The 27,511-nt window shown below is 36.7% G+C and overlaps 1 protein-coding gene across 8 annotated transcripts in view; it reads left to right on the top strand.

Moving 5' to 3' along the window:
• Nucleotides 1-27,511, top strand: part of LOC127422323 (neural cell adhesion molecule 1-like) — a 179,828-nt gene that overhangs the window by 131,564 nt on the left and 20,753 nt on the right. For all 8 annotated transcript variants that reach the window (XM_051665752.1, XM_051665751.1, XM_051665754.1 and 5 more), the window contains 6 exons: nucleotides 23-210; nucleotides 848-944; nucleotides 7,055-7,225; nucleotides 8,899-9,024; nucleotides 24,180-24,304; nucleotides 24,422-24,602. In XM_051665752.1, the coding sequence (XP_051521712.1) occupies nucleotides 23-210; nucleotides 848-944; nucleotides 7,055-7,225; nucleotides 8,899-9,024; nucleotides 24,180-24,304; nucleotides 24,422-24,602 (888 nt within the window). The remainder of the gene's footprint in view (nucleotides 1-22; nucleotides 211-847; nucleotides 945-7,054; nucleotides 7,226-8,898; nucleotides 9,025-24,179; nucleotides 24,305-24,421; nucleotides 24,603-27,511) is intronic.

The following is a 27,511-nucleotide window of genomic DNA, read 5'->3' as shown; positions in this document are numbered from 1 at the left end:
TGTGCTCTGCCTTTCATCACAGACGCCCCCAAAATCCAGGGCTCAGTAACAGTGTACACATGGGAGGGCAACCCGGCCAACATCAGCTGTGAAGTCCTGGCTCACCCCAGTGATGTGTCTATTACGTGGCTGCGAGACGGGCTCCAGCTGCTTAGTGCTAACATCTCCAATATCAAGACCTACAACACGCCTTCCGCCAGCTATCTTGAGGTATGGCCCACACATTAGCACCCTCCTGAGAACATAAATATTTGATATACACATGAATCCATGAGGGTAAATCCCACAATGTTCTGAATATATCCGGGACATATTTCACCCCCAAATCAAAAAGAAATCAATTAGATTTTGCTTAAAGAAAACCAAGACTATTTTAAGCACCATTAAGGGTTTTTTGTATTGTGAAACAATCTCATTACGATAATGAAAAAAAAATCTCATTCTAATTACTTTATCACAAAAAAAAAGCAATTATTTATTAGAGAGTGTTTTTGAGATTCACACTTTTGTACTTACAAAATTTGTGTTATTTAGAAAGAAAATCTGCATATACTTTTTTTTTCTTTTCTCAAAAGTAAAAAAATAAATAATAATTACATGTATTTTTTCCATTTTGATTCTGGGGTGAAATGTGACATGTTTTTGTTAGATTCACCTGGGAAGGGATAGTATTGCTGTAGAGCACTACTTCAGCCTATGCATCTCACTTATATTGTATCATGAAGAGCACACTGTCAAGAGTAAATACACATTCTCTTAATTAAATGACAGCAGTCAAATGCATGATTTAAAGATAAGTGCAAGAGTTAGAACATGCCAGTTAATGCATTTACTTCATCAATCACAGGTCAATCCAGACTCTCAAAGCGACTTTGGCAACTACAACTGTACTGCTTCCAACGAGATCGGGACAGAGTCCAAAGAGTTCATCCTGATCCCAGCCGGTCTGTTTTCTCTTTTGGCTATATTGATTTCACAAAATGTACAAATACACAATTGTTCATGGTAGTAGTAAATTGATTTAAAATGGAGAGTTTGATGTTTTTAAGTGTAGTGGGTCTATGTATGTTAAATAACTTGCAATTTAGTTCATTAGATAAAGTACAGTACTATAATCATACTGTAAAATGTCTTGTAAAATAACCTAAACATGTACTTCAAATGGTAACATCTAAAGTAACTGGTTTTATTCAAGTAAAAAAAAAATTAAATAATAGGCAGAGGCTATTTGCACTAAGGGACAGATGCTATTTGCACTAAGTGTAAATAGCAACAAAAAGTATCTTCTTTGCACTAAGTGCAAATTTGCACTCCTAAATAAAGGTGCATTCAGTAATTTTGTCTTTGTGTCATCTTGGACTTAACTGACACCTAGCGGCTTGGATGCAGCATAATTTAAAATAAATATTTTTCTGTTTCAGATGCCATTGTAGAAATTTAGTATTCACAGTCAGCCATGATTACTTTAATCAATGCGTGAAAGTATCAAATAACAGGACAGTTACTGAGAATAAGCGAGTAATATTCAGCTGGTCATGTGATTCTAACATGGCAGCCCCCATGAGGAGATACTCTCCATGTAGAATAAAACAGCTTTTATAAGGTTACTGATATGACTGGAGTCTTCATTTTAAATTAACCAAAAATTAATCATGGTTTTACTACAGTAATCTAAGTATTCCCATGATATTTTGTTGTAAAATCAGACTAACCACAAAATTAAATATGGTTACTATATTAACAGCATATTACTGTAGTCACACCATGGTTAATTGCATTAAAACTATGGCTTCTGCCAAAAAACATGGTTACTACAATATTACTATGGTAAAACCATTGTTAATTTTACCCAGATCAAACATTTCTCTCAAGTCTCTGACTGTCACCGTGACCAAATCACTGTGAGGCAGTCAACTTTTATGTAAATTTGTATTAATTATTATAAATAATATTAAAGGAAATATTAATCGTGGAAACAGGAAACAGGATGGTGAAAAGTGGGACAAAAGGAGGACTCGAACTCAGTAGGGGTGTGACGATTCGCTCTGACAACGATTCGATTCGATTACAATCTTTACCTAATGATTACGATGCATCGGGAAATCTGAAATTTGGTCACAATTCGATCCAGTTTGATTATTTTGGAACGTTTTATAATTATTTTCAAAAAATATGCTGAAAAAATTCAAAGTTTTTACCGAACATTCGTAATTTAGACAGCGCAGTAATGCACCAGACTTGAGCACTAGAGTCACAGATGCATTTAGGACCAAGGAGGTTTGGCTTATATGTGTAGCTGCATATATTATCAAAAATGCATTACATGATATGCACAATAGATATTATGAATATGTTACATTTAGACATAATGTGGTACATATAGATATTTTACATGCATAATAGATAATAGAAATAGAAAGTAATAAAGAATAACATAGTGTCTGATGTAACATAATGGCTTGCACACAGACACAAACAGATGGTAAACCATTAAATATGCATAATAGATTTGCATATCATGTAACGTTAAGATATTGCACCAATAGTTAAAGACGAAATGTCATGTGCAGGCAGATAAGATCCATGTTTACATCGAGCAAGTCATCGATTAAAAAACTGTTTATTAGCAGTGTGTAAAGGCGGTTGTGGTATGTAGTAACCAAATTCCCTATTCATTTTGGGACAGAAAGCCAAACTCGGCAGCATCCATCTATCCATACATTTTATCTTATGTAGGTTCACAGTGTGAACTCGGCAGCATAAACTTTCTATATTTCAAAGTGCGATTTCTTTATCTTCAATCTCGCATGCTCCGCTCCATGTCTGTTCCGAGAAGGTTAATGTAATATGAGACGGTCACATTGGGTATTACTATAGTAAAGATAATTGATTCTTAAATTCCATAATCAATTAATCAAAATTTTTTTTAAAGATCGATGCGCTGTGATGCATCGATGCATTTTCACACCCCTAAAACCCAGGTTTTCCACACAATAAAAGCACATCAACAGCGTCTTTACACACTATGCCATTGCAGCGACACTAGGTGGCGCAGTTCATCTTTAATTTGTGTGTTACCACCAGACTATTGGAGTGCAAATAGTCGTGCTATGTGTCAGGTGCTATTTACACCTAGTCCAAATAATCACTCCTTAAATAATAAGACTGCATCAAGATATATTAGGTTCCACCAACAAAAGTAATGTTTGGTAGAAATGACTCCTTAAATTGAAGTGTGTTATTCCTGTGCCTCTCGCGACACCAAACGAAATTGCAAAATTAATAATAGTTTTTAAATAGGTTTCTCGAACACTCCCTCATCTTCCATTGGTCAGAAATCAGATAGTCCCATCCCAAATCATACCTTTGGTTGAGCCAGTGTTGCTGTTTCAAGCTGGGGGGTATTCCAGAAAGCAGGTTTAGCAACTTACCCAGGTAAGTTTACTTAGAGTAAGCGGATAACCTCAATTTACGGATCAATGCAGAGAGCAAGGAGAGAACTGATGAAAAGAAATTTGTCCAAACCTATATAATGCAAATCTGCATGCAAGCTTGGTTTATCTCAATGTTTTTGTTCTAGCAGAGAAAACAAAACATTCAGCCTGTGTCTTGATGACATCCAGGGCCTAAAACTGCATGAACAGTACTACTTGAGACATATTTTTTTTTTTATCATAACCATAACTAATTCTAGCACTTTGGTAGGTATCATGAGTAACAAAAACATAGTCAATGAACATTGTATAAGAAAATAAATACTTAATATTCCTGCATACATTTTGACTATTATCAAGAACATTGATGACATGAATGTATAGATAAATGATTACATTTATGTGCATATATGAAAATGACTTCATAGCTGATTATAATTGATTTCAAGCATAATATCATATAAGCAAAGTATAAAATAAAGAAAATCATCTGTCCACATGCATCATGTAATATTGTAAATAATACTGCAACGCATTGGAAAGGCCTTCACACTCTGTAAAGAGAGGGCTTTATATATTTATATTTAGCCCTTTTTATTGTTAAGATTTTTATTAGGGGTCCAAGCCCGAAGGGCTCAAAACCCTATTGCATTTGTCAGGGTTTTTATTATCATTATTCTTCTCCCCTAAAACTGATCGTGCAGACCGTACCGTAAGGCCTAGAGACATGAAACTTTGGGGAATGGTAGTAGTCATACAACTGAGATATACACATGTTCCTACCCCCGATCAGCCTATAGGTGGCGCTATAACAAAGTCAAAGGTCATAAGTCTTGAACTGTAAGGGCTAGAATTAACATTATTTTTCTTCTGAATCCTTGAGTCAAGCCCTACAAAACATATGTCTCCGATTTCATTTCCATCTATATTTGTTTTCCGCCATTTTGAATTTTTTGAAAAACCTACTTTTTCGAACTCCTCCTAGATCGTTAGACCGATAGGCACGAAATTTGGTATACATCATCTGCAGACCCCCCTGACAAAAATCGATCAAAAGAATTTCGATATGTAAAATCATTCTGAAGATTAACGATACAATTCCTTTGGTTTAACGCAATATGAGTAATTGATCAAGATCTACTCAACGCAATCTCCAAATGTAACCAAACCCAGTATACATAGTCAACAGGACGTTAGCAAAGATGTCAGCAAAGGTTTGTAAAATTCCACCCCTAGGGGGCGCTACAATAAAAAAAAACTGTCATAACTTGGCAGCCGTTTGAGCGACAAAGTTCAAATTAAATATGCATCTTCTTTGGTTCAAATGGTAACATATTCTTAAAAAATCTAATTGACAAATTAATAAAAATGGCCGCCACCGGCCAATCAAATTTTAGCACCTTATATCTCGTATTTGGAATGGCTGAGGGTTATGGAAATTACTATACAAAAGTAGGGTGTCAGCTCGAAATTTGGTGACAATTGGCCACATGGTGGCGCTATAATTAGCTAATTTGTTTTTTTGCTAATAACTCTGGAACCGTAGAGGCTACAATAAAAATGTAGCCAGTGCCCCCCAATGATATGGTCACATGGATTTCCATTCCCGCATGAAAACTTTTTTATTACATAGATTTTTTTGAAAACATACTTTTTCGAACTCGTCCTAGGCTGTTTGTCTGATTCGCACAATACTTTGAATACATCATCTACAGATCCTCCAGACAAAAAGTTATCAAAAGAATTTTGATATGTCAAATAGTTTTGAAGATATAATTAAATACATTTTGGGCTGTGGCCCATGATAACTAAATGGCCTGTATCTTTTGAGCACAATTTTCAAACTTAGCAAAACTTTAAAAAACTGGAAAAAAGGAACATTCTGAGGTCACCTGCAAAATTGTATCAATTTGGCAATGCTATAACAGAAGAAATAGCTATTTTTACAGCTGCATTTTTAAGCAGTTAGAAATATGGAGATAGACAGGCTGTTTTACTGTTTGTCCACCAGAGGGAGCCACAAGGCAAACAAATTGAAAAAGTCTGATTCCACAAAAACATTAAACCACAGCCCATATAAATTAGATAATCTTTTGAAGTCCATTGTGCACTGCCATCTAACTGTCATCAAATTGTTGCAGGTATTACATAATTGTTAAACATTCCGTGCATCTTAATTCAGCTCATTTTTAACATTTAACACTGATTTAACATTTAAATCTCAGCTATGGATTAACTTTAAACTTGCAACTGAGGTTGTATAAATATTATATTGACCTACAATTAAACATGAATGGCTTTGTAAGAGAACAGTGAATATGCCGTCAGCCCTCTGAGAAACATTTATCCTATTATTTATATTTATTATGGTCCGAAATCTTTGGCCATCAGTCGCAATGAAATCCAGGGTGCGGGTGTGATGGCTCATCTTGTTGTCGGCATGATTACCGCTTCCCTGTATGCGGAGACACCGGACAAAAACGGTTCTCTCAAGGAGAAATGAGAAAACAGCGTTAATTCTGCATTTAATGAGAGCAGTTACAAGCGACAGGTGATCGTCACTTGTAATTGCAACAAAAACATTTTTAAGCTCTTAACTATGTTTCTATGTTTCTTAACTAAGTCTCACATATGTCAAGTGCACATACTTGTCTCTGTTCATTTCAAGTTGGACATCTTAGGAAAGTAATGATAACTTGCCGTTTTTTTTTTTTTTTTTTTTTTTAAGTCAGAGTCAGATCATGTTTAACCACTCTATCTGATTCAGTGAAGGATTTGCAACAATATTTCAAAATGACAACTCAATTCATTAGGATCAACTCCTATAAATATATGAATATAGGAGAGAGAGGTCTAATATAAATGTTGAATTAAGCTTTTACAAGTATGGTAAAACTTTATATTTGTATTAATTAAAAATTCACACACTGATTTAGTATACATTCTGTCAAGCAAACTCTCAGTCCTAAACGGATGCAGCTCCTATCTCTTTTACGTGTGAAGATGACTTTATAATGCTCGTTTACAGTCATTAAAACATCAAGTTCTGAATCACTGAAATATGGCGCGCATTTCTTCTTAGCGTCTGCTTCCTTGGTGACTCATGAATTCGGCACTCTGCTGAGAATCTCTTTCTGAGTTCACCATGAATGCACACAAGTGAGTGAACTAACCCAGAATTGGCATTCTGGAACCAATAACCGTGAGCAAGCAATGCATAGGTTAATCAACCAAAAGTTTAGAGTTTGTGTCAAGGTAAGTTAACCTTGCTTTCTGGAATACCCCCCTGGTCAGGATACTCAAACAAACAGAGCAATGCTTTAAAAACACCACAAAATCATAGTGTTTACACTTTTCGATGGAATCAACCCACCAATGGATTACTTATACTTGTCTCTGTAAATTAAGCTGGGATAAGAGATGAAACAAATGACACACTTCACCTTTAAGGTAACAACTGCATTTATCCAATTTTTTACATTGTATATTTTCTGTTGTTGGACATGATATTGAGGACAAAGTGGTACAGTCAGTACAATGAGCTGTTAAAATGAGGTCTAAGATGTTAAAATATTGTTTTCCCATTGCGTATTGTAAAACGTATCTCCCCTGTGGTGCAGATGTGCCTTCAGCGCCGGCCATCACTCAAGTGCAGCCGTACTCCAGCACGGCTCAGGTGCTTTTTGAGGAGCCTGACTCCACTGGAGGAGTTCCTGTGCTCAAGTACCGAGCAGAGTGGAGAGCAGTGGGCCGAGGGAACTGGGTGCAGCGTGTATATGAGGTGAAAGATGGTAAGTCACATGAGACAAGCTGAGGAAGAAACCATACATATGATATGGAATGTCAGCATCACTGTATGGCTCGTATATTACTGAAAACTGAAATAAAAGTGTTCATTTGAATTTTTAGGCTATATAATGTTTACAATGCAAAGCTAATTCTCCTGTTCACCCCCAAACATTTATGGAAACTAAGCTCTTAAAACAAATAATTCAGAAATTGTGATGTTAGAACTTTGAGCTTGTTTAAATATTAAAAATCTCATAATTTACTCATGTTATCTCAGATGTGTATGACTTTCTTCTGCAGAACACAAATTAAGATTTTTAGAAGAATATCTCTGCTCTGTAGGTCCATAAAATGCAATTGAAAGGTGGCCAGAAATTTGAAGGTCCAAAAAGCACAAAAAAGCAGCATAAAAGTAATCCATATGACTCCAGTGGTTAACTTGCATTGTATGGACCAACAAAGATTAAATATTCTTCTAAAAATCTTTGTGTTCAGCAACAGAAAAAGTCATATACATCAGGGATGGCATGAGGGTGAGTAAATGTAAATAAAAATTTTTGGGTGAACTTTACTTTTAATGTGAGAACACCCTTATTTATACATTGTAAAAGGGAAAGGAGGAGGCAAGAACCAGCATAAATAATAACTTAATGATCACCTTAAAGCAAAAGACATACAACACAAACACATACAGGGCAGCTGCCTGTAGCTCTCTCTCTCTCTCTCTCTCTCTCTCTCTCTCTCCCTTTATCCCTCTCGTTGGCCTGTATTAGCCTGATTAGGTGCCGGGCGTGCGTCATCATGGCCCGGCCCCGCCCTCCTCCTTGCCACACACATCAATGCCTATTTAATATTCATCTGGTGGGAGTGCTGTTACTCCTTTTACATGAGAAAAGGTTAGCCAATCATTATAGAGAGCATTTACATATAGAAGTCTTAAAGGTACACTACATATAGAAGTCTTAATTCTAAGGGCCAGTGAGAGCCTGGAAAGTGTCCATGAAAAAATGAATTATGACTATATATAATTATGAATTATGATATATAACTGTATGTAATTATTTTGTGGAGTTGCTTGTAAATACACATTGCTTTTTTCTTTATTGCTATAGTAAGGAACTATATTTACATATAAAATGTGTAACCTTAAGAGATAGTTCACCTAAAAATGAAAATGTCATCATTTACTCACCTGCATGTTTTCCAAAGCTGTATGACACTTTCATCTGTGGAACACAAAATGAGATGTTAGGCAGAATGTAAGCATCAGTCACCATTCACTTTCATTATATGGAAAAAATATGTGATAAAAGTGAATGGTGACTGAGGCTAACATTCTTTTTACATCTTTTATGTTCCACAGAAGAAGAAAAAGACCATAGGGGGTGGTAAAAACGAGTGAGTAAATTATGACAGAATTTTCATTTTTGGGCAAGCTGTTTCTTTGTGTAAACTGTTGCTGTGTTTTCTTGTCACCATCTGTATGAGATGTATTGTCAACATGACGTGTGGCTGATAGACTTGTCTACATTGTAAATGTCAAATTTGTTTCAATGTTTAATAGCAAGGTTTTATGTCACCTGTTTGACAGCTTGATACTTGCATACATGCTGCCGTTGTTATGAATTAATGAAAGGGATTTTGATTAAATCTGCTCCTCGCGGTTTCCCACCAGATCACAGTTCAGTCACAATCACCGGCCTTAAACCCGAAACCGAATACGAAGTCAAGATGTCTGCCATCAATGGCAAAGGCAACGGCGAGAGCAGCCTGCCAGTGGTCTTCAAAACTGAGCATGTCCGTGAGTATCATGTTTTTCTCTTTCAAGAGCACATTGTTCCACCAACAGCAGAGCGCCGTGACGGCCCACACACCTCATCACCGGCTGGTGTGAAGAATTTGGATGACGGAGATGCTAAAAGATACAGTCTGTGCTCATGGTGTTAAAGAGTAGGGTGAAATGATTTAAGTAGTTAAATTCGTCATGTTGTATCCACAGATTTAACACTGCAAAAAATGTATTCTTAATCTGTATTTTTGTCTTTTTTCTTGTAAAAAATATCTATACATTCTAAAAGCTAAATTGTGTAAAAAAAGAGTTGTTTTTAGTTGTTTAGCATCCCAATTTGCATACTTCTGCACTCTTCTATGTCATTTTCACACAAAAAATGCAAAGAGAAGAAGAGTGTCATGAGCACCCGGATGATTTACTACTTCAACCGAAATAAACTGTAAAATTTTGGGGTGGGGGGAAAGTGTCATGTTGGACACTTTTTTACTTTTCCTGCATAGCAGATGGTTAGCTGGCTGCGATGCTAGCCAGACAAAACAATTGTAATTCATTGTGAATTTGGCAACTATGTAAACTTCTTTGAAGTCAGCACCTTGGAAATGTAATTTGAATGCTTTACCATCACCCCACGCGGTGTAAATATGTATGTTATTTGAGATATAAGTGTTAGACAGATGTTTGCTAACATGCTAAAGCTAGCAGCGTTTAAAACGTCACTTCTGTCAGCTGAAAAACGGCAAATGCTTCCGTGAAGTAATCAAAACATTAGTTTTCCATTTGAGATGATACTACACTTTGAAAATTCATACACATAGATGGTCAAGTGCATAGTATACAGTATAGTGTAAAAGCACAGTGTATAGTGTGTCACTTGAGACACCAATCTTTTTCTTGTTTTAGGCATAAATCTAGTGAAATTTAGTGAGATATGCCTAAATCTAGAAGAAGAAAAAAATTCCAATGGGGTGTGAAAAAGAAACTTAATTCAACATATATTCTTTGAAAATATGTCTTAATATCTTGCACATTTGTGCTTCTCAAGCAACTTTATCTTGTTTTAAGAAAAATGATTTTAGTTTTTTCTGGCAATCAGTCTGTAGTGGCTTGTAAAATATGTTCAGACCCTTGATCAATTCTCTCATTTTACTGAACTAGAAATCTTACATTGAAACACATTTTGAAGGTATACTCACTTTAGTCTTGGTGGGGTTTTTTTAGGTGTGGGTAATATTTGATTTGCACAGCACATGTTTGAATTTTTTACTAGAAAGCTCTATCATGGTAGCGTCTGGCCACAATATATTTTCCAACATTGCAACTGGGTCACCATTATGTCAGCTCCGGACATGCTAGTACATGGTTCTGTTGGAGCATACACACACATACAGATCAGTGTTATGCAGAGCTCTTGAAATGGATGACTTGTGCACAGTGCTGGGTATTAAATCTGTGACATATAATTTGGATTACATAATCAGATTTCAAACATTTAGTACTTGCAGTTGGATTACATTACATTGTATAATGTGCATAATCAGATTACAGTTACTTTTATGGATTACATGATTAAATTCTTGATTACATTACGAATCATTCAACAGCAATAACTAGTGTGTTATTTACTGACTAAATTTAATTTACTTTCTTTTTCGGTACACAAAGGGAGACATTTTGAAACAAACTTCTGCTCAGTGATGTCATTCAATGGCAGTTGATGGTGACCTTCTCTTCATGCTTCAAAAGGATGCAAAAGTATAATTCAGAAGACTAATAAATTATTGTATGTATATTGTTCTGAAGGCATATGATAAAGTTTGGTGAGAAACAAACCAAAATCTAATTGATTATTTAGTGAAAATCTTGACCGACCATTGCTCTCCAGTGCACGTTCATGAGAGTGCATGAGAGCAGCAGTTACGCTGCTCTTGCTCATGAGATCGGCCGTTCAAGCAAAAACTTGCTTGTTTGGGACCACCACAGAGATATAAACAACAGAAAACACAACACTGCTGCACACAAACCAGAGAACCGAACTTACAAAACATGTCTGAATAGGTTGAAGTTGAAGAATAGATGCATTTCTGTTGCCAGCCTTATTTGTGTGAACCGGAGTACTGGGAAATTGAAATTGGGTGTGCGAGTCTTCAGTTCCAGGATATTTCGTTAGGGTTAGGGTTAGCACCAATTTGACCCTTTGCTTTACTTGCGCTTGGGTGGCCATAAGGATAATTTGGGTGGGGGCAAAGCCCACCCTAGCACCTCCCTAGATCTGGCCCTGGAATGTTGCAATGTTTAAATAGTTTAATATAGATTTAGGCTAATGTTAGTGTTACAATAAAGCATTTATTTTTCATTTAATACATCTTCTGCATGGAGGTTTGTGATATTTAAAAGCATACTGAAATAACTTTACAGTGGAGCAGTAGTTAGCCGTAAATTTTGCCATGGAGCGAACTCGGAGCCGGTTTTCACTTATCAGGGAGCGGGAAGTGGGATATGGACAACCTGGAGTGGAGCTGTAGCAGAGTGACTATAGAATGACATGAGCGCAGAGGGGAAATGTTGCCACTCCAATCCACTCACATTCTCTGCGCACAAATCTGCCTGTTCACGCAATTTTAAAGTGCCACCTTTTCTAACCAGTATGTGGGTGGTTTGATTTAGTTACCGCGTTTCTGACTCAGTGCCCACGTGGATATCCATACACTTACTTTGTTTTGTACCTGCATGTTATGTATTATTCATAGCCTAGAAAAACCTGGTGGTTATTTTAATAATTCATAGGAGAAGCCTATGGATACATTGTGAATGTAAACTAAGAACTTCCTCAGATGAAAGAAAATGTTTGTGTTCTAAGAAAAAAACAATGCCAGTATGCTACATTGCAATTAGGACTAGCGCCCGGTGGTCAACTAGTCCAACAACCAAATAGCTGATAAATAAAGTCCAGTTGATAATTTACACTTGTTCTTTTTTTAAAAAAAAGGTTTGTTTCTATTAGTGTGCCATGCTTTAGCTGTTAGACAGTGTGTGGGTTAAAACCCTCTCAGAAAATTGCATCTTTAAATTCATGTGACTCCGCCATGACAGTAGTTGGTTTGCAAGAGAAAACTCACCATAGAAGTGGACAGTAAACAATAGTGTCCATTATAGCGCCCCTTGCAGCAACGTTGAGAATGCAATGTGTACTTGCATTCCAAAATGTGTCCAGACCGCAATTAAAGGTGCACTCATTAATTTTGTCTGTTGAAGTATGGCTTACAATCACACCTAGTAGCCTGGATGCTGCATCATTCAAACACAGTAGTTTTTAGTTACCAATTCCATTATAGAAATTCACTATGCACAGTAAGTTTATCTGTCTGCGTCCTGCAAGACGACAAATAACACCCACTACAAGACACACCCACTCCAAGTAACCCCCCCCCCCCCCCCCCCATAAAGCGATTCTGTTGGCTAAAATAACTTTTAAAATCCTATGCAATCGCTGTATGATTCATGTTGTCTTAACAGTGTAAATATAACAAAGAATAACTTTAAAATTATATGACACAGATCATATTATTAAACTGAAGATATAAATGGTGACATTAAACATTTCTCTGATCTGTTCTCTCACAAGCTAATTGGTTAGCTTATTAGCTTAACATATGCTAGCTTCCTCACTGTCGCCACCTAATTAATAATTATAATTTATCACATATTATACATATACAGTGAAATTCTTTTTTTTTTTTTTTACATATCCCAGCTAAGCTGTGGTCAGACATGTTATGGCACCCCTAGAGCAGATAAGGTCAAGGGCCCAACAGTGGCATCTTGGTGGTGCTAGGGCTTGAACCCCCAACCTTCTGTTCAGTAATGCAGAGCCTTAACCACTGAGCCACCACTGCCCTACTAATATGGCAGAATTCCCGCATTGGGGAATTTTATTTAAAAATTCCCCAATGCAGGTTTAGGGGTAGGGATAGGTGTAGGTGTAGGGTTGCTGTGGGACTCAAATAAACACAACAAACACAGTGTGATGAATGTGATGTCCAGCTGTTGCAAGACTTATCGCCTGTTATTTGAAGGGGGTTGTAACTTGTAGTAGGCGCGTACTTGCATAGAGTATGTTTCAGTCTTAAGAAACACTATTAGTCAACTACTCATTCAGGAACCATTCAGGAAATGCATTGCACATCCATAATAATTATTGTTAATTTTGACTTTGAGTGATTCCTACACATAACAGAGGACTAAATTTAAGATTTGCAATGCAGTAAAATGAGAGAATTGGTTAATGGTTTCATTTGCAAACCACTGTGGATGAAAATTAAATGCAAGACTGATTTACTGCTACTAAGCACATTCAAGACATACATTTATACCATACGTCAATTATTATATGAATAATTGATTCATGTACTTTGCAGAATTTTGTGTCCTATTTTACTCTACACGTTGGAACAAGATGTTCTCCTCTCACCAGTCAGGCTTCTCATGCCTCAAAATATCAATAAAAATCAACCCTAACAGCACACTATGGGAATACTTCTGTGATTTTGTTGACATTCTCTTCAGGAATGCACACACCACATACATTTTCTCTCTTCCTCCATCTGGTGGTTGTTTGTGTGATCAGCAGAATGTTTTAGACTCCCAGAAAGATGCCATTACCAACATAATACACTCAACACATTGTGCATTGGGATTTAATTTATGTCAGTACAGGAAACAAAATGCATTTAGTGCAGGAATTAAGGTAAAGTATGATTTATGAGAAAGAACTGCTGTCTGATCTTCTTTTAGTCTTTTACCCTTTGATACTTTCAAACTTCTCTTATTCATCCTGCCATTTTATGTCACTTTCTGTTTTTTCCCCATCTGTATGTTTTTTTTTTTTTCAACTGGATTCTTTAGGTTATTCTTACACAAGTAAGTGTCCTGTGAGCATTGTTATCTTTACAAAATATTGCGTTTTTATACATTATATACATCATACTGTAGTTTATTTACATGTTTTACTTATTGTATTAATTTTCATCTTTGGTGTGTTAATTTTGATTTCATTTTCTAGTGGTGGTAGGATTTAAAGACCCCATTAAATCAAGTTTTTTGGCTTTTGGACCATATTTATTAGCTGTAAGGTGATCTATATACTAGTGTACACCAGAAAGTTGACAAAATTCAATTTGAGCAGATATAGATGCATTTAAAATTTACAGTTTTTTTCTTCTCTGAAAATGGACCAAAAAATGTTAACAATAGTCGCATTCACACATACAGCCTTATCCAGAAAATTTGCAGTTTAGAGGTCATTTGTGAACATGGCCCTAATTTTGCTTTGGCAGTTTTCCTTAATGCAAAGTTGTATCAGTACCTATACATTTCCTTATTGATGGTATGTGTGAACAGCACATTTGGTAGATTTACCCGTAAAGGCAACCCAGCGATTTTCCTGAAATTTACCTGGTTGCATGTGTGAACGGGGCTAATGTCTCTGACTAGCAATAGCTAGTAACAAATTATGACATAAACTAAAGACTGTTGGCTTAAAATAAAAATGGACGAGCCCTTCGATATGTCCTATCCCAACTTTTGTTTCAATTGAAAATACATCAAAACTGAAAAGGGAGCTCATCAAACCATTTCATGGGGTATTTAAGGTAATGTTAGTTAAGGTAGTTGACTCCTCGGTTAAAAAAAAAATTAATAAAATGTATAATTAAAATTTAAACATTTTGTTTTCATATGCACCTAGATGGGATTTTTCATTTTCAGTCTGAGGATACAGGTTTGTTATGCAGCCTTATGGTCATCTTAATAGTAATGATTACATTACATGAAAACAGGAACCAGTATCCTTCTTTATGTAATATAATGTAATATCAGTGAGTTGATATGTCCATTATTCTGTGGCTTTGTGGCTGCAAAATGCTTCCACATCTCTTTGGCTTTAGGAAACGAACAGTTCCAATCCAATTATTAGTACAAATGAAGTATTTAAAGTTCCTCAACTTTGAATATTTCTCTTGCTTTTCAGATCCCTGTGTGATGTGTTTTCAGTATCACATGCTGTGTCCAAAAACTAATGCATGAACCTGTAGTATTACAGTATATATTTTTCACTGAGAAAACAAAAGATTGACAACTTATTAGGTGCATGCTAAGGCAAGCATCACTATTACTATTGCTCATACAGTACTTTGGGTTAGTGATTTGACAACCTGGTCTCATAGAATCACATTGCAATACCTACATTTTCGCTAAATGATTTTTACGTGGCTCGTACAGTAGTACGTATTGCAGCAGTTTACTCTAAAACAACAATGACTTATTTCCCTTCACACAAATCTTGATTAAAATGGCAGTTTATCAGTTCATTAACACTTTTTGCCCTGTTACACTCATAGTGCAATCTTATGGCATCAACACACTTTTACTATAGTGCATGACTTGTAAGGTGTTACATTATAACCTTTGCATTACATAACCAACTATGTGCGCTATGTCTTGTTTTCAAATTTCTTGAGAAAGTTCATTCTAAGCACAGTTTTCATGCCAGCGCAAAGCACAAGTGCGTGGGTGGGAGTGTTTGCCTTATCTGTGGGTGTATGCATGCAAACTGGGGGTGTAATGAATGTTAATGAAGTGGTGCAAAGCACAATTTTCTATTTACCTGAGAAATAGGTCATTGCGCTATGACGTTTGAGAAGCATGTTTAATCACGGGGCAAAGTCTAAAATCAGTTCCTGCATTTGCAGTTTGGGGATTCCACCAGCAGATGATGGATTAAAAATAATAATAATAATACGTTTATTTTGGAATGCGCCATTTCAAAGCTCAAAGGCTCTGTACAGAAATTAAACATAAAACATTAAACAGGGAAACATATAACAAATATACATTACAAAACAACTAAAAATGGGAGAGATGCAAAGCATATTTTAAGTAACACATGGGCAAGCAGGACGAGAGCCATCACACACACCATACGTGTTCCGGAGCAGCGCAAATGACAGTTCAGTCACAGAGCATTGCATTGCATACACCCCATTTACACTCCAAATACCTGAATGGGCTGTCTTCATTTATATCAAAGTTGCTTGACATGAAAAGGAATATATATAATAGGACACTGATGGTGCAATAACCAGAAAAGAACTTCAGAATTAAATTGCACTTGACCCAGCCCATTAGTGCTTTGCGCATGCATTTTTGCCAACCCACTTGCGCCTAGACTTAGCGCATGCTTTCATGAAAATGTCAAAACTTGATGGCCTGCCTGCTGACTTTGCGCATATGACATATTGCATAGCGCTGCACTTAAGGGCTCTAAATCTAAATCTGTTTGGGAGAAAATGTAATTCACTTTTAGTGCCACACAGTGGCAGGTTCACTTCTAAACTGGCGCAAATGTGCAAGGAACCACGTAATATAATTTAGCAAAAATGTCAGCACCATCACGTAATTTTCATAAGATCAGGCTTGGATTTCAGACTTGGATTTGAACAGATCCCTAACCCTAAGTATTCAACTTTAACATTACTTGAATAATACCTCAAATGATGTGCCTTGTTGAGGAGAGGTGTGCTATTTGCTAAATGATCAGATTTATGGCTAGACTTTCTTGACTTGGGCCTGTAAGCAACCACCCAGAACACCCTAGCAACTGCATAGCAACATGCTATCAACCACTCAGAACACCTTAGCAACCACATAGCAACACCACAGCAACCATAAACAGCAACCTAAATAGCTAGCATTGTGGCAGCAAGTTTTGTACAGGCAACAACCAATTACAAATCTAGTTTGTCTGTTTTTTGTGTTCAAAAAACAGTCTTGTCAATATGTCAGAAGAAATGTTGCTCAATGTGTCCCTGTTTTTGTGTTCAATGTTGTGATCTTTGTGATTAAAGCCATTTTAAGTTGCTTTGTGTTATGTTTCTCTGCACAGTTTGTTCTAACGCCTTGATCTTTTGCACATAGTTACATTTGTGTCTGTATTTTTGTATCTTTCATGCAACCTCTTCCAATTTCCTTTCAACCAATCATGTGCGTGCATATGGTGTGACTGTGTCATTTGGCTTGCATGGTGCTGGTGATGTCATCCACACTGATGAGCAGAAGGTAAACACTCTGGGCCCCTGTAGGCCCTGGCTCCATTCTTCTCTCATGTGCAGGATTAGCCCACACTCACATCAGGATCACTGCATTTATCCCTAACCAGCCATTACAACTCACTCCTGTCATATTTCAAGAATTAAATCCTCTCAGACAGGTCATGAAAATGTATCTATTCCCAATTTTTAACGGAGAATGTTACCCTTGAGCAACCACTCTGCTCTGACTGCACAAATTATCTTCTATGGTGAATACGAAATGAGAAAAAAGTTGATGCCATGTCCTGCCAACCATGGAAATGACATCAAAAGCTCTGGAGCTGAAAAACATTTCCCTTGAGCGATTGCTGGGTACAATAATCTCACTCTTTTATGTTCAGTCTAAAAATTTTGACATGCAGCAGTTTTATAGACGTTCGACATTGACATTCTTTTATCTCGGGCTGGTTTGGATTTGCTGCTACCAGTGTACAATTATAGCCAAATTAGGAAATCACTAAAAACAACTACTGTAGACTAGGCAAGTGGTTGATCTCAATGGTTTGTTTATGCTCCAATTTTGAGCAGGTTTTAGTAACTTCTACAGTACTATGTTTCTTTCTCCTTTTCACATACCTTTAAACCTTTTAGAGAAGTCCTCTTCTCTGCCCCAAAGTACCATCTTTTTGATGTTCCAGTTGCTTTTGCCTGCATGTGAATTTATGACCCCTCCTATACAAGAAATGTTCAGAATGTCTTGTAATTAAAAAATGTTTACTTTGAGGATACACCTTGAGTTATGATTAGTTTTTAAGATGTTTCCATGGTTAGAGTTTGTTGGACAGAGGCTTTCCTGAATATATATATATATATATATAGCCTATATTTTAATAATAAAACACAGTGGGGGGCCTGGGTAGCTCAGCAAGTAAAGACGCTGACTACCACACCTGGAGTCACGAGTTTGAATCCAGGGTGTGCTGAGTGATTCCAGTCAAGCTTCCTAAGCAACCATTTGGCCCGGTTGCTTGGGTGGGTAGGGTCACATTAGGTTAACCTCATCGTGGTCAATATAATGTAGTTCTCGCTCTCAGTGGGGTGTGTGGTGAGTTGTGCGTGGATGCCGCGGAGAATAGCGTGAGCCTCCACATGTGCTAGGTCTCTGTGGTAACGCGCTCAACAAGCCATGTGATAAGATGCACGGACTGACTGTCTCAGATGTGGAGGCAACTGAGATTTGTCCTCCACCACCCGGATTGAGGCGAGTCACTACGCCACCATGAAGACTTAGAGTGCATTGGAAATTGGGCATGCCAAATTGTGGAGAAAAAGGGGAGAAAATCCGCCCCAAAAATTATAAATAAATAATAATAATAAAACACAGTTGCCATGATGTTGACATGAGCATGTCAATTTGTAAACATGTAAAACTTTCCTCTTTTATGATTAAAGTTCACCCAAAAATGTATATTAATTTACTCACCCTCATGTCATCCCAGATGTGTATGACTTTCTTTCTTCTGCAGAACACAAACAAAGATTTTTAGAGGAATATTTCAGCTCTGTAGGTCCTTACAATGCAAATGAATGGGTACCAAAATTTTGAAGCACAGAAAGGCACAATAAAACATTTATCCATAAGTCTCCAGTGGTTAAATTCATGTCTTCAGATTGATATGATAGGTGTGGGTGAGAAACAGATCAATATTTAAGTCCTTTTTTTTTTTTTTACTATAAATTCTTCTTGCCCAGTAGGTGGCAATATGCACAAAGAATGTGAATTACCAAAAGCAGAAGAAGAAGAATGTGAAAGTGGAGATTGATAGAAAAAAAGGACTTAAATATTGATCTGTTTCTCACCCACACCTATCATTTCACTTCTGAAGATATGGAATTAACCACTGGAATTGTATGGATTACTGTTATTCTGCTCTTATATGCTTTTGGACCTTCAAAATGTTGGTACCCATTCACTTACATTGTGAGGATCTACAGAGCTGAAATATTCTTCTAAAATTCTTCGCTTGTGTTCTACAGAAAAAGAAAGTCATAGGGGGTCTTTGGGAGCTTGAGCTTCAACAGGTTAAAGTAGTTCAACTACAGTTAAGTTACTCTTTTAAAAAAGTAGTAAGCTACACTACAAGCTACTAACAAATATAGCTAACTACATGGAAGTTTAAAATATATAATTTTAGATTGTAAAATGTATAATTTTCTAAATGAATAATATCAGCTGATTGTAGGGGTGGGTGATATGGCCAAAATTCTATATCGCGGTACGAGTGATGTAAATCATGGTCACTGTATATACTGTATCACAATATATATATATATATATATATATATATATATATATATATATATATATATATATATATATATATAAAATAAAAAATTTAAACCAACAAAAAATCTTTATGCAACCTAGTCTCAGAATGACTGTTACTATAACAAGTTTTGCAAACTGACTTTTACGTGCGTGATTCTTCGTTTCGCTGTAGTTTCCTGGTGAAATTAACACTAGAGGCGCAACAGCAACTGTGCATTTATTTACTTTCACACAAATCTACAATGGATGATTATTATTTTTGCACTATTACTCACACACTGCTATGATATCGAAACACCTTTACTATAACACTTGTAATACAGACCCACCTACATTTACACACTTATTGCAGTGTGATTAGCTTATGCGGAAGCTCACCTGATAGTGTTGGACTTTGGACCTGGAAGACCGCGGCTCGAGACAAGTCAAGCATGCAAGCTGACATGTGAGATGAGAGGGTCATAGAACGGACACGAGATGATGTTGTTGCTTCAGAAAACATGCTTTTCATGTCATATTTCATTTTACAACACTATAGCTTAGATTTAGGTGTTGGTTTAGTGAAAGGATGTCTGTTTTGTTCACCCCTCATTTGCTTTTTTAAAACATTATTGGTTAGGTTTAGGTTAAGTTTTAGGTTAAGGAGGTATGTTTTACTCATTAAAACCCCCGACTAATATTCACATGAAAAACCTCATCTTAATACGAAATAATTTCACTCACTTTTGGCGCCACCTGATGGACATTTCACTGGGAAACTGCAGCTAAACATGTAATGAAGCACTTAATTTTGTTCTGCAAATATGTTTCCACAGTCATGTTATGTTCATAAAACCAGGCTGGGTTTATATATTTGTGATAAGGAGGAGGGCATGGCCGGGCCGTGATGGTGCACGGCCGGCGCTGAATCAGCTGATCAGCAGGAGAGCGAGATAAATGGGAGCCAGTTCGAAAGAGAGAGAGAGAGACGCACGCGGCCACGTTGCTTTGTTTATTTTTGTTTTATGTTGAGTTTCTGATTAAACTTTACATTGGCTGTTCAGCCTTCCTCCTCCTTGCCCATTCTTATACTGTAACAATATTAAAATAACCATTTAATAAGAGTGAGCGATAAAAGCAAAAAATTATATAGCGATATTCTTGGAAGTTTTTGGTCGATACAGATATAAATGACGAACGACATTTTGATGTGAAGTGATTCAAAAATTTCTGACAAGATAACTAAAATTCCTTTTTGATTTAAAAAAGTATATCCATTACAATGAAAAACACTTTATGAATAAATAATTTAATAATAATAATTTAAATAATATTTGGTCTGTTTTATCTAGTCTGCATAATTTTTTTACTGTAAAAGCGACACTATTGTGAAAATAGCTTAACAACTGTCACGCTACTGAAAAATATAGTTTCGTTAGTAGCATCGCTACCTTAAGTTAGTTACTCCCCAACATTGGCTGACAGTTATATTATGTATTTACAGTGGAGGTCTATGGGGCAACGTTAATCGCTCTCCCCATAGCCTTCCTTTGTAAGTGTGTAAGTGTCACAGATGCTTTCGATTGAACTCTGTCGATATTATTTAACCCTGAATATTCCTTTAATGGAGTTTACTCCTGTTCACTCCCTAGTGCATATCAATGTTTCATGTAGAATATCCTGCACACTGCTGTTAGGGACATATGGCTAAGGATGGAATTAGTCAGTACCATTCTGCACTTTAACTTTCATTATTAAGAGATAAGCGTTATTGATTCTGCTCATGCTGATTGTTTGGGATTGCCACTATTCTCACCAATTAGATGGGCTTCTGCCATTTTGCACACCTGCACTTTTGTGACCTAATAAGACATTAAGATTAATTTCAGTATTTTAACACATCTCATTTAATCTCCTCTCCATTTTTGCAGTAACGAATGTGTTCGTGCAGAAGATCCAAAGAGAATCTCAACTAATTTAATTTGTACCTCTCCAAAAAAATATTGTATTGGAGAGGAGATGCTACTGTTGACTCATGCACTGACAGCACTGATCATTTTACTAATTCATAGACAATGCAAAGAGTGATTAATGTCAGACTAAATCAACAAGTCATTCCAAATTAATGAAAGGAAAATAGCCATGTGGTTCTTGTATAAAATCTGTAAATTGAGATTGTGTGTAACTTGATAAGGGTTTCTGTCCCCCTGTACAAGCATAGCTAATTACTGCATTAATGAGAGTAAAATGCCTCCATTTTTCAATTTACACTGTACGCGTGTAGCTTCTCACAGCAATGTTATTGTGTGTCACTCAGCAGCATCAGACTAATGTAGTGAATCAAATAAGCATTTGCTGGTCATTAAAACTAAATGGATCATGATGGCCCGTGAAGGAGAGGCCTCAGTGCACAGCGCCATAGAAATATTCCCAATTCAGACCCCGCTCATACACATGACTGCTCTATTGGGACGTTTGCAGTTCTCTGTGACCTCCAAATATCAGCTCTACTGATAAGGAAGCCCGGCCAAGAAGCAAGTGTCATATCTTTCTATTACTGGCCTAAATGGAATTATTGGTGTACAGGAGACTAAACATTTGGATATTTAGAAAATAACCTTTAATGCACATAGTTAGTGGTTGACTGATATGAGTTTTTCAGTGGCCAATGCAGATATCTACAGACCAGGGTGGCCGATAGTGCTGATAACTATTGACAGCTGCTGTGTGTCATTTATTTATGTCATCTTGTGGCTCAGCATTCTGGTTCTGGTAGTAAAATTCCCAATAATTTTTTTTTTTATTTTTTTCAAAGGGAAATTTATTTTAAATGATAACTTATAAATCTTTAAAGGCATACCTACCGTGAGCTTCAACAATGTTATTTGATGGTATATGCTCCTGTTGAAGCCATCAGTCCACGTTATTTACATTTAATTTTTTAAAATTAATGTTTAATAGTGAAATTCCTGGTGAAGAGCTAGACTACTCATGAATCCTCCCATGAATCCACTCATGAGAAAAATCCACCAATCAAAGAGTCGCAGCAAACAACTCGTGACAAACAAGCTCTGTAAGGACCGCCCACTTCCATGACGCAACTTATGTATTTGAATATTTTTTCAATAAACTTAAAATATTTTTTTCTATACTTATAATCAACAATTAAAATAAGTAGTTCTATACTTTTTCCATCTTTTTTAAATAAAATTATGGCATTCGCAATGCTTCATGGGATTGTAGTTCATTCCCTCATTTAACACTTTAAAGCTGATTTAAGTGCGTAATTTTTTTGAAGTTAAAATACTTTCTCCTATATCTTATATCATATATCTTAATATGTAATGAATAGAGCTGTCAAAGTTAACGTGCTAATACATGCGATTAATTAAAAAAAGTTTAACTTGGTAAATTTTCTTAATCGTGATTAACACAATTTCCATTAATAAAGCAAAAACCAGGGCAGAACCTTTGCGATGTGTTCACCCGGAGTCATTAAACTGACGCACACACCACAAAACACATACCCAACTGCCGTGTTAGTGATCAAATGATGGAGAAAGGACCTCTTAATGCTATATGTTGTACAAAACAAGCCCAGATGGAAATTGTGAGAAAAGTTAAGTACTTTGCAGCCTCTGTAAGGCACAATTTAATTACCACAGAAGCATGGCAAGTCTTAACTATCACGAAAATGCAGAACGAGACGTTAAGCGCTTTTCATGTGGAGTTGAAGCCCTGACGTGAATCGTGCATGCGGCTGCATGATTGCTGTAACAAAGTGGATAGCCACAGTCTGCCGTCTGATTAATATTGTGGAGGATGAGAGTTTAAAGATTTAATGCCCATTGTAATGAATATGCAACCTATGGGGGAACTAGTTCTTTCAATTAGTCAAACTTCCACTTAGACTTTGCGAAATACATTTCTATCTTTATACTGTGGAAAGCTCTGATTTGAAAATGTTAATAAAGCATTATTGTTACAGATTTCTTTGTTTTCTTTCCTAAGAAGGAAATTGTGTTTTTAAAAGAAGTATATATGGTATATAGAGTATAAATAGAGTAAAATTTCAGTACTTTCAAAATCTGCAATTAATTGCGAATAAATATGAAAAATTATGCAATTAATCGCGATTAAAAATTGAATAGACTGACAGCACAAGTAATGATAACTATAAGTATGCAATTAATAGCTTGATTTCACCGAAAAGTGTAAACACTGTGGCTTTGTAGCATTTTCCAAAATTTCTCTGTTTGTTTGACCCATTCAGCTGGAAACAGCAACACTGGCTATTGACGTGAGTTTAGGGCAGGACAATCTGTTTTTTCAACACGTGGCAGATGGAGAGTGTATTCAGAAATCTGTTTGAAAACAACGTTTATTCTTGCAGTTCCGTTTGGTGACGCTAGTGTCGCAGAAATTACACACTTCAGCTTAACTACTCAGTCTTGTACAGTACCTTCGTCTTTTTGTCTGATTTTCAAATTTTGTTTTTGCTTAAAGTCAAAGTTTATAATGTTGTGATTTACTTTGGAACTGGTTGGTTTGACTCATAGCTAAGAATGCTTTTATCCCTATGGAGCAAAATGAATGGGGAAAATACTTCCGTAACCAAGATGGCTGAAAAAGTGGGTGGGAATTGTATCCATTTTATATCAATAAATGCTGATTTCCTTCCTTTCTCCTACCTTTCTTTTATGTGCACTTATTCGTGATTTATGTTCTAGCGTAGTCAATTTTCTCACTACTTTGTAACTGGTTTGATGTAGGAGAACCTAGCCCCCCGATACTAGAGGGAACACTACAACCTAAAGGCAACACCCTCAAATTGAACTGGATCAAACAAGATGATGGAGGTTCACCGATAACCCATTACTTGGTTAGATACAAAGTTGTGAGTGTCCAAACTCCCATCTTTACATTTCAATAATATTTTAGTTATATGAAAATGTTGGGGTTATGAAGAAAAGGAATTTATGGGTCACTTTCATATTTGGTTGTTTGTGCTCAGAGGGAAGACTTGGACTGGAAGCCTGAAATTCGTCTACCCAGCGTTAGCGAGTATGTAATGTTGAGCGGACTGGAGTGGGACACAGAGTATGATGTGTTTGTGGTGGCGGAGAACCAGCAGGGCAAGTCCAAGCCTGGCACCCTCACCTTCAGAACCTCATCAGAGCCTGCAGCTAACACAGGTAACCACCATCCCTCCCTCCATACTTCCATCTCTCTTTTTCTTTTCACTCTCACCCGTCTCAGCCACACTGATTTTAACGGCTGACTCAGAGCTGTAATGACACAGAACAAGTGAATGCAGTGTGGACCATCACTTACACTGCATGATAAACAGTGATTCATGCTACTTGGCAGATCACGAAACACTCTGACAAAACATTTGGCTTGGTGATATTGGCGTGTTGATGCTATATTTTTTATAACATAAATCTTGTTTTCATGTAGTTGCCAGAAACATACTTGACGCAAGTGTGCAAATGCTTGCAAGCACGTGATACTGTTGCACATACTTAACGTTTTGCTTTACTGTGGCATTAACAAACCTCTATAGTCAAGGTAGCGTTAGAGTTACCTGCAAATGGATGTGCCATTAAACCGAATATGTTATTCCGGTAGCTAGCAGGTATACATAAACTAACTTGCTCTGGAAGATTTTATTCAAACTTTTGCTGTGCCATGACAGTAGTTGACCTGTAAAGGCCAATTCACACTGCCCCAACAAACTCTAAAAACACCAACATTCTATAGTGGGCTGTTGGATTTAGAATGTTGAGAAGCATAACTGTAATTGTCAAATTGCTCCAACAAACTCTAACAGGGTGAAAACACTGACCCAACAAAACCTAACAAAATAAATAAAAAAAACCTTTGTTTTTGTTTGAGTTTCTTGGGGGAGTGTGAATTGGCCTTAAAGGGTTAGTTCACCCAAAAATGAATTTACTTACCCTCATGCCAGCTAAGATGACTTTCTTTCTTCTACTGAACACAAACAAAGATTTTTAGATTGTCCATATACAATGCAAGTGAATGGTGATCAGGCCTTTGAAGCTCCAAAAAGGAGATAAAGTCAGCATAAAAGTAATCCATAAAACTCCAGTTGTTTAATCCATGTCTTCGGGAGCAATCCAGTTGGTTTTGGGTGACAACAGACCAAAATGTAACTCCTTTTTAACTGTACATCTTGACAGCAGTCTCCTTGGCGATCATGATTTCAAGCTCGATTATACTTCCTAGTGCTTGGAGAGCGCTAGATGGCACTATAGGAAGTGTAATCGAGCTTGAAATCATTATCGCCAAGGACGTTATCTGCTTTTTGGAGCTTCAAAGGCCTGATCACCATTCACTTGCATTGTGTAGACCTATAGAGCTGAGATAATCTTCTAAAAATCTTCGTTTGTGTTCTGCAGAAGAAACACACAAAATGAAAGTCATACACATCTGGAATGGCATGAAGGTGAGTAAATGATGAGAGAATTTTCATTTTTGGCTGAACTAACCCTTTAAGAAAAAACTGACCAAAGAAGAAGACTTCATGTGCGGTTTCACTACACTTCGCCCTCTATTCACTTCCATTCAAACGTATCTGAACACGGGAGACTGGAAACGCAAGCTCATGCAAAGAAATTTTACATCCGGCTGCGGATGAAAGTTCGAGTTTGGTGATCTCTGACCTGCTTATCTGGATAACGAGAAGACGTGTGACCAATAGAAGATCGAAACTTCACACACTGACCTCTTGGCTCATAAAAAAAAATATATTTTTAGGCTGCAAGTATATTCTAACATTTTAAATATAATATTATTTGTTATTTGTGAGATTTTATTCATTAAAACTAGTAGCCCTCACATGTGACATCATATTCTGTCCGTTGTGCTGTCTGAAATAAGTTTGCATGCTCAAAGTCTCGTGTGACCGGCCCTTTACACTAATGTCCGGTATAGTGCCCATTTGTGACAAAAAAAAAAAAATCGACAAGCGAAGGTATCTCTTCGATTTTAAGCAGAGGTTTTGTCTTAACCATTGATGGGTACGTTACTTAAAAATAGTAATCCACTACAAATTACTAATTATTTCTCTAAAATTGTAATCAGTTTACTTTACTAATGACTTGATAGAAAAAGTAATCACATTACTAATTACTTTACTTTTAAAGTTCTAAAACACTTTTCCGCTCAACAAATTCAAGATAATATCTATATTCCTTCCTTGTTCATTGTTGCACACAATTCTACATAAATAATATATTAGAAATAAGCATAACCCTATAATGTACTTAAAATTAATAAATAACATTTTTTAAAGTACTACCCAGCCACAACTACGACAGGGCATTTTATCAATCGCTTCGTTACTATTTCTGGGGCATCACTACATGTAGCACCGCCCACTGTGAACTCTCATTGATCCAAAATCCTGCTTCTTATAACTGTACATTATACGTCAAATACGTTCTGATTGGCAGTGTTTGTGCCACATCTCTCAGCAGTTTCGTGTTCAGTGTGGACAGACAAATAGATTGATGCTGGAATCTTCCTGCATTGCGTCTGATTAGGACACAGTGTTAGAGTATGTTTCGAACCTTACCGAATTTATCACGATCTCTGGGCAGTTTGATTTATTTAAGATTTTGCGCAGTGCATTTAGTGTTTCTTGAGCCTGCTTTGAGTTTAGAAACAAAATAAAAATCTATGTGTTTTGATAAGATGTACAGTATCATTGATAAGATGGCTTTAATCTGTCTCACACAATGAGTTCACGTTGCAATGCATGTTTTGTTTCAGTAATGCATTGGATCACCATAGCAGATACAAAAAGCCTCATGCATTCACATGCAGGTTCATTCTGAGTCACTGGCCGTTTGATGTTATTGACTTGGCCTCAGTCCACGCATGACCAGGCTGCTCTCAGCATTAGCAGCGGAGCAATAACCCAGTGCATCCCCTTTTCGCCCCTTACTGCGATATGGAGAATCACTTCCTGTTTACCAACACTGCCTATCGTGCTGTGTCTGCTCAGAAGAGGGGTTGCAGTCTGGTCAGGCGTGCCAAGGCCGCAGCTGGAGTTCACTGCTTCACTAGTAATGTAGTA

Source organism: Myxocyprinus asiaticus, chromosome 31, assembly GCF_019703515.2.
Source record: "Myxocyprinus asiaticus isolate MX2 ecotype Aquarium Trade chromosome 31, UBuf_Myxa_2, whole genome shotgun sequence".
Lineage (NCBI taxonomy): Eukaryota > Metazoa > Chordata > Actinopteri > Cypriniformes > Catostomidae > Myxocyprinus > Myxocyprinus asiaticus.
This window is presented reverse-complemented; position numbering and strand designations above follow the sequence as displayed.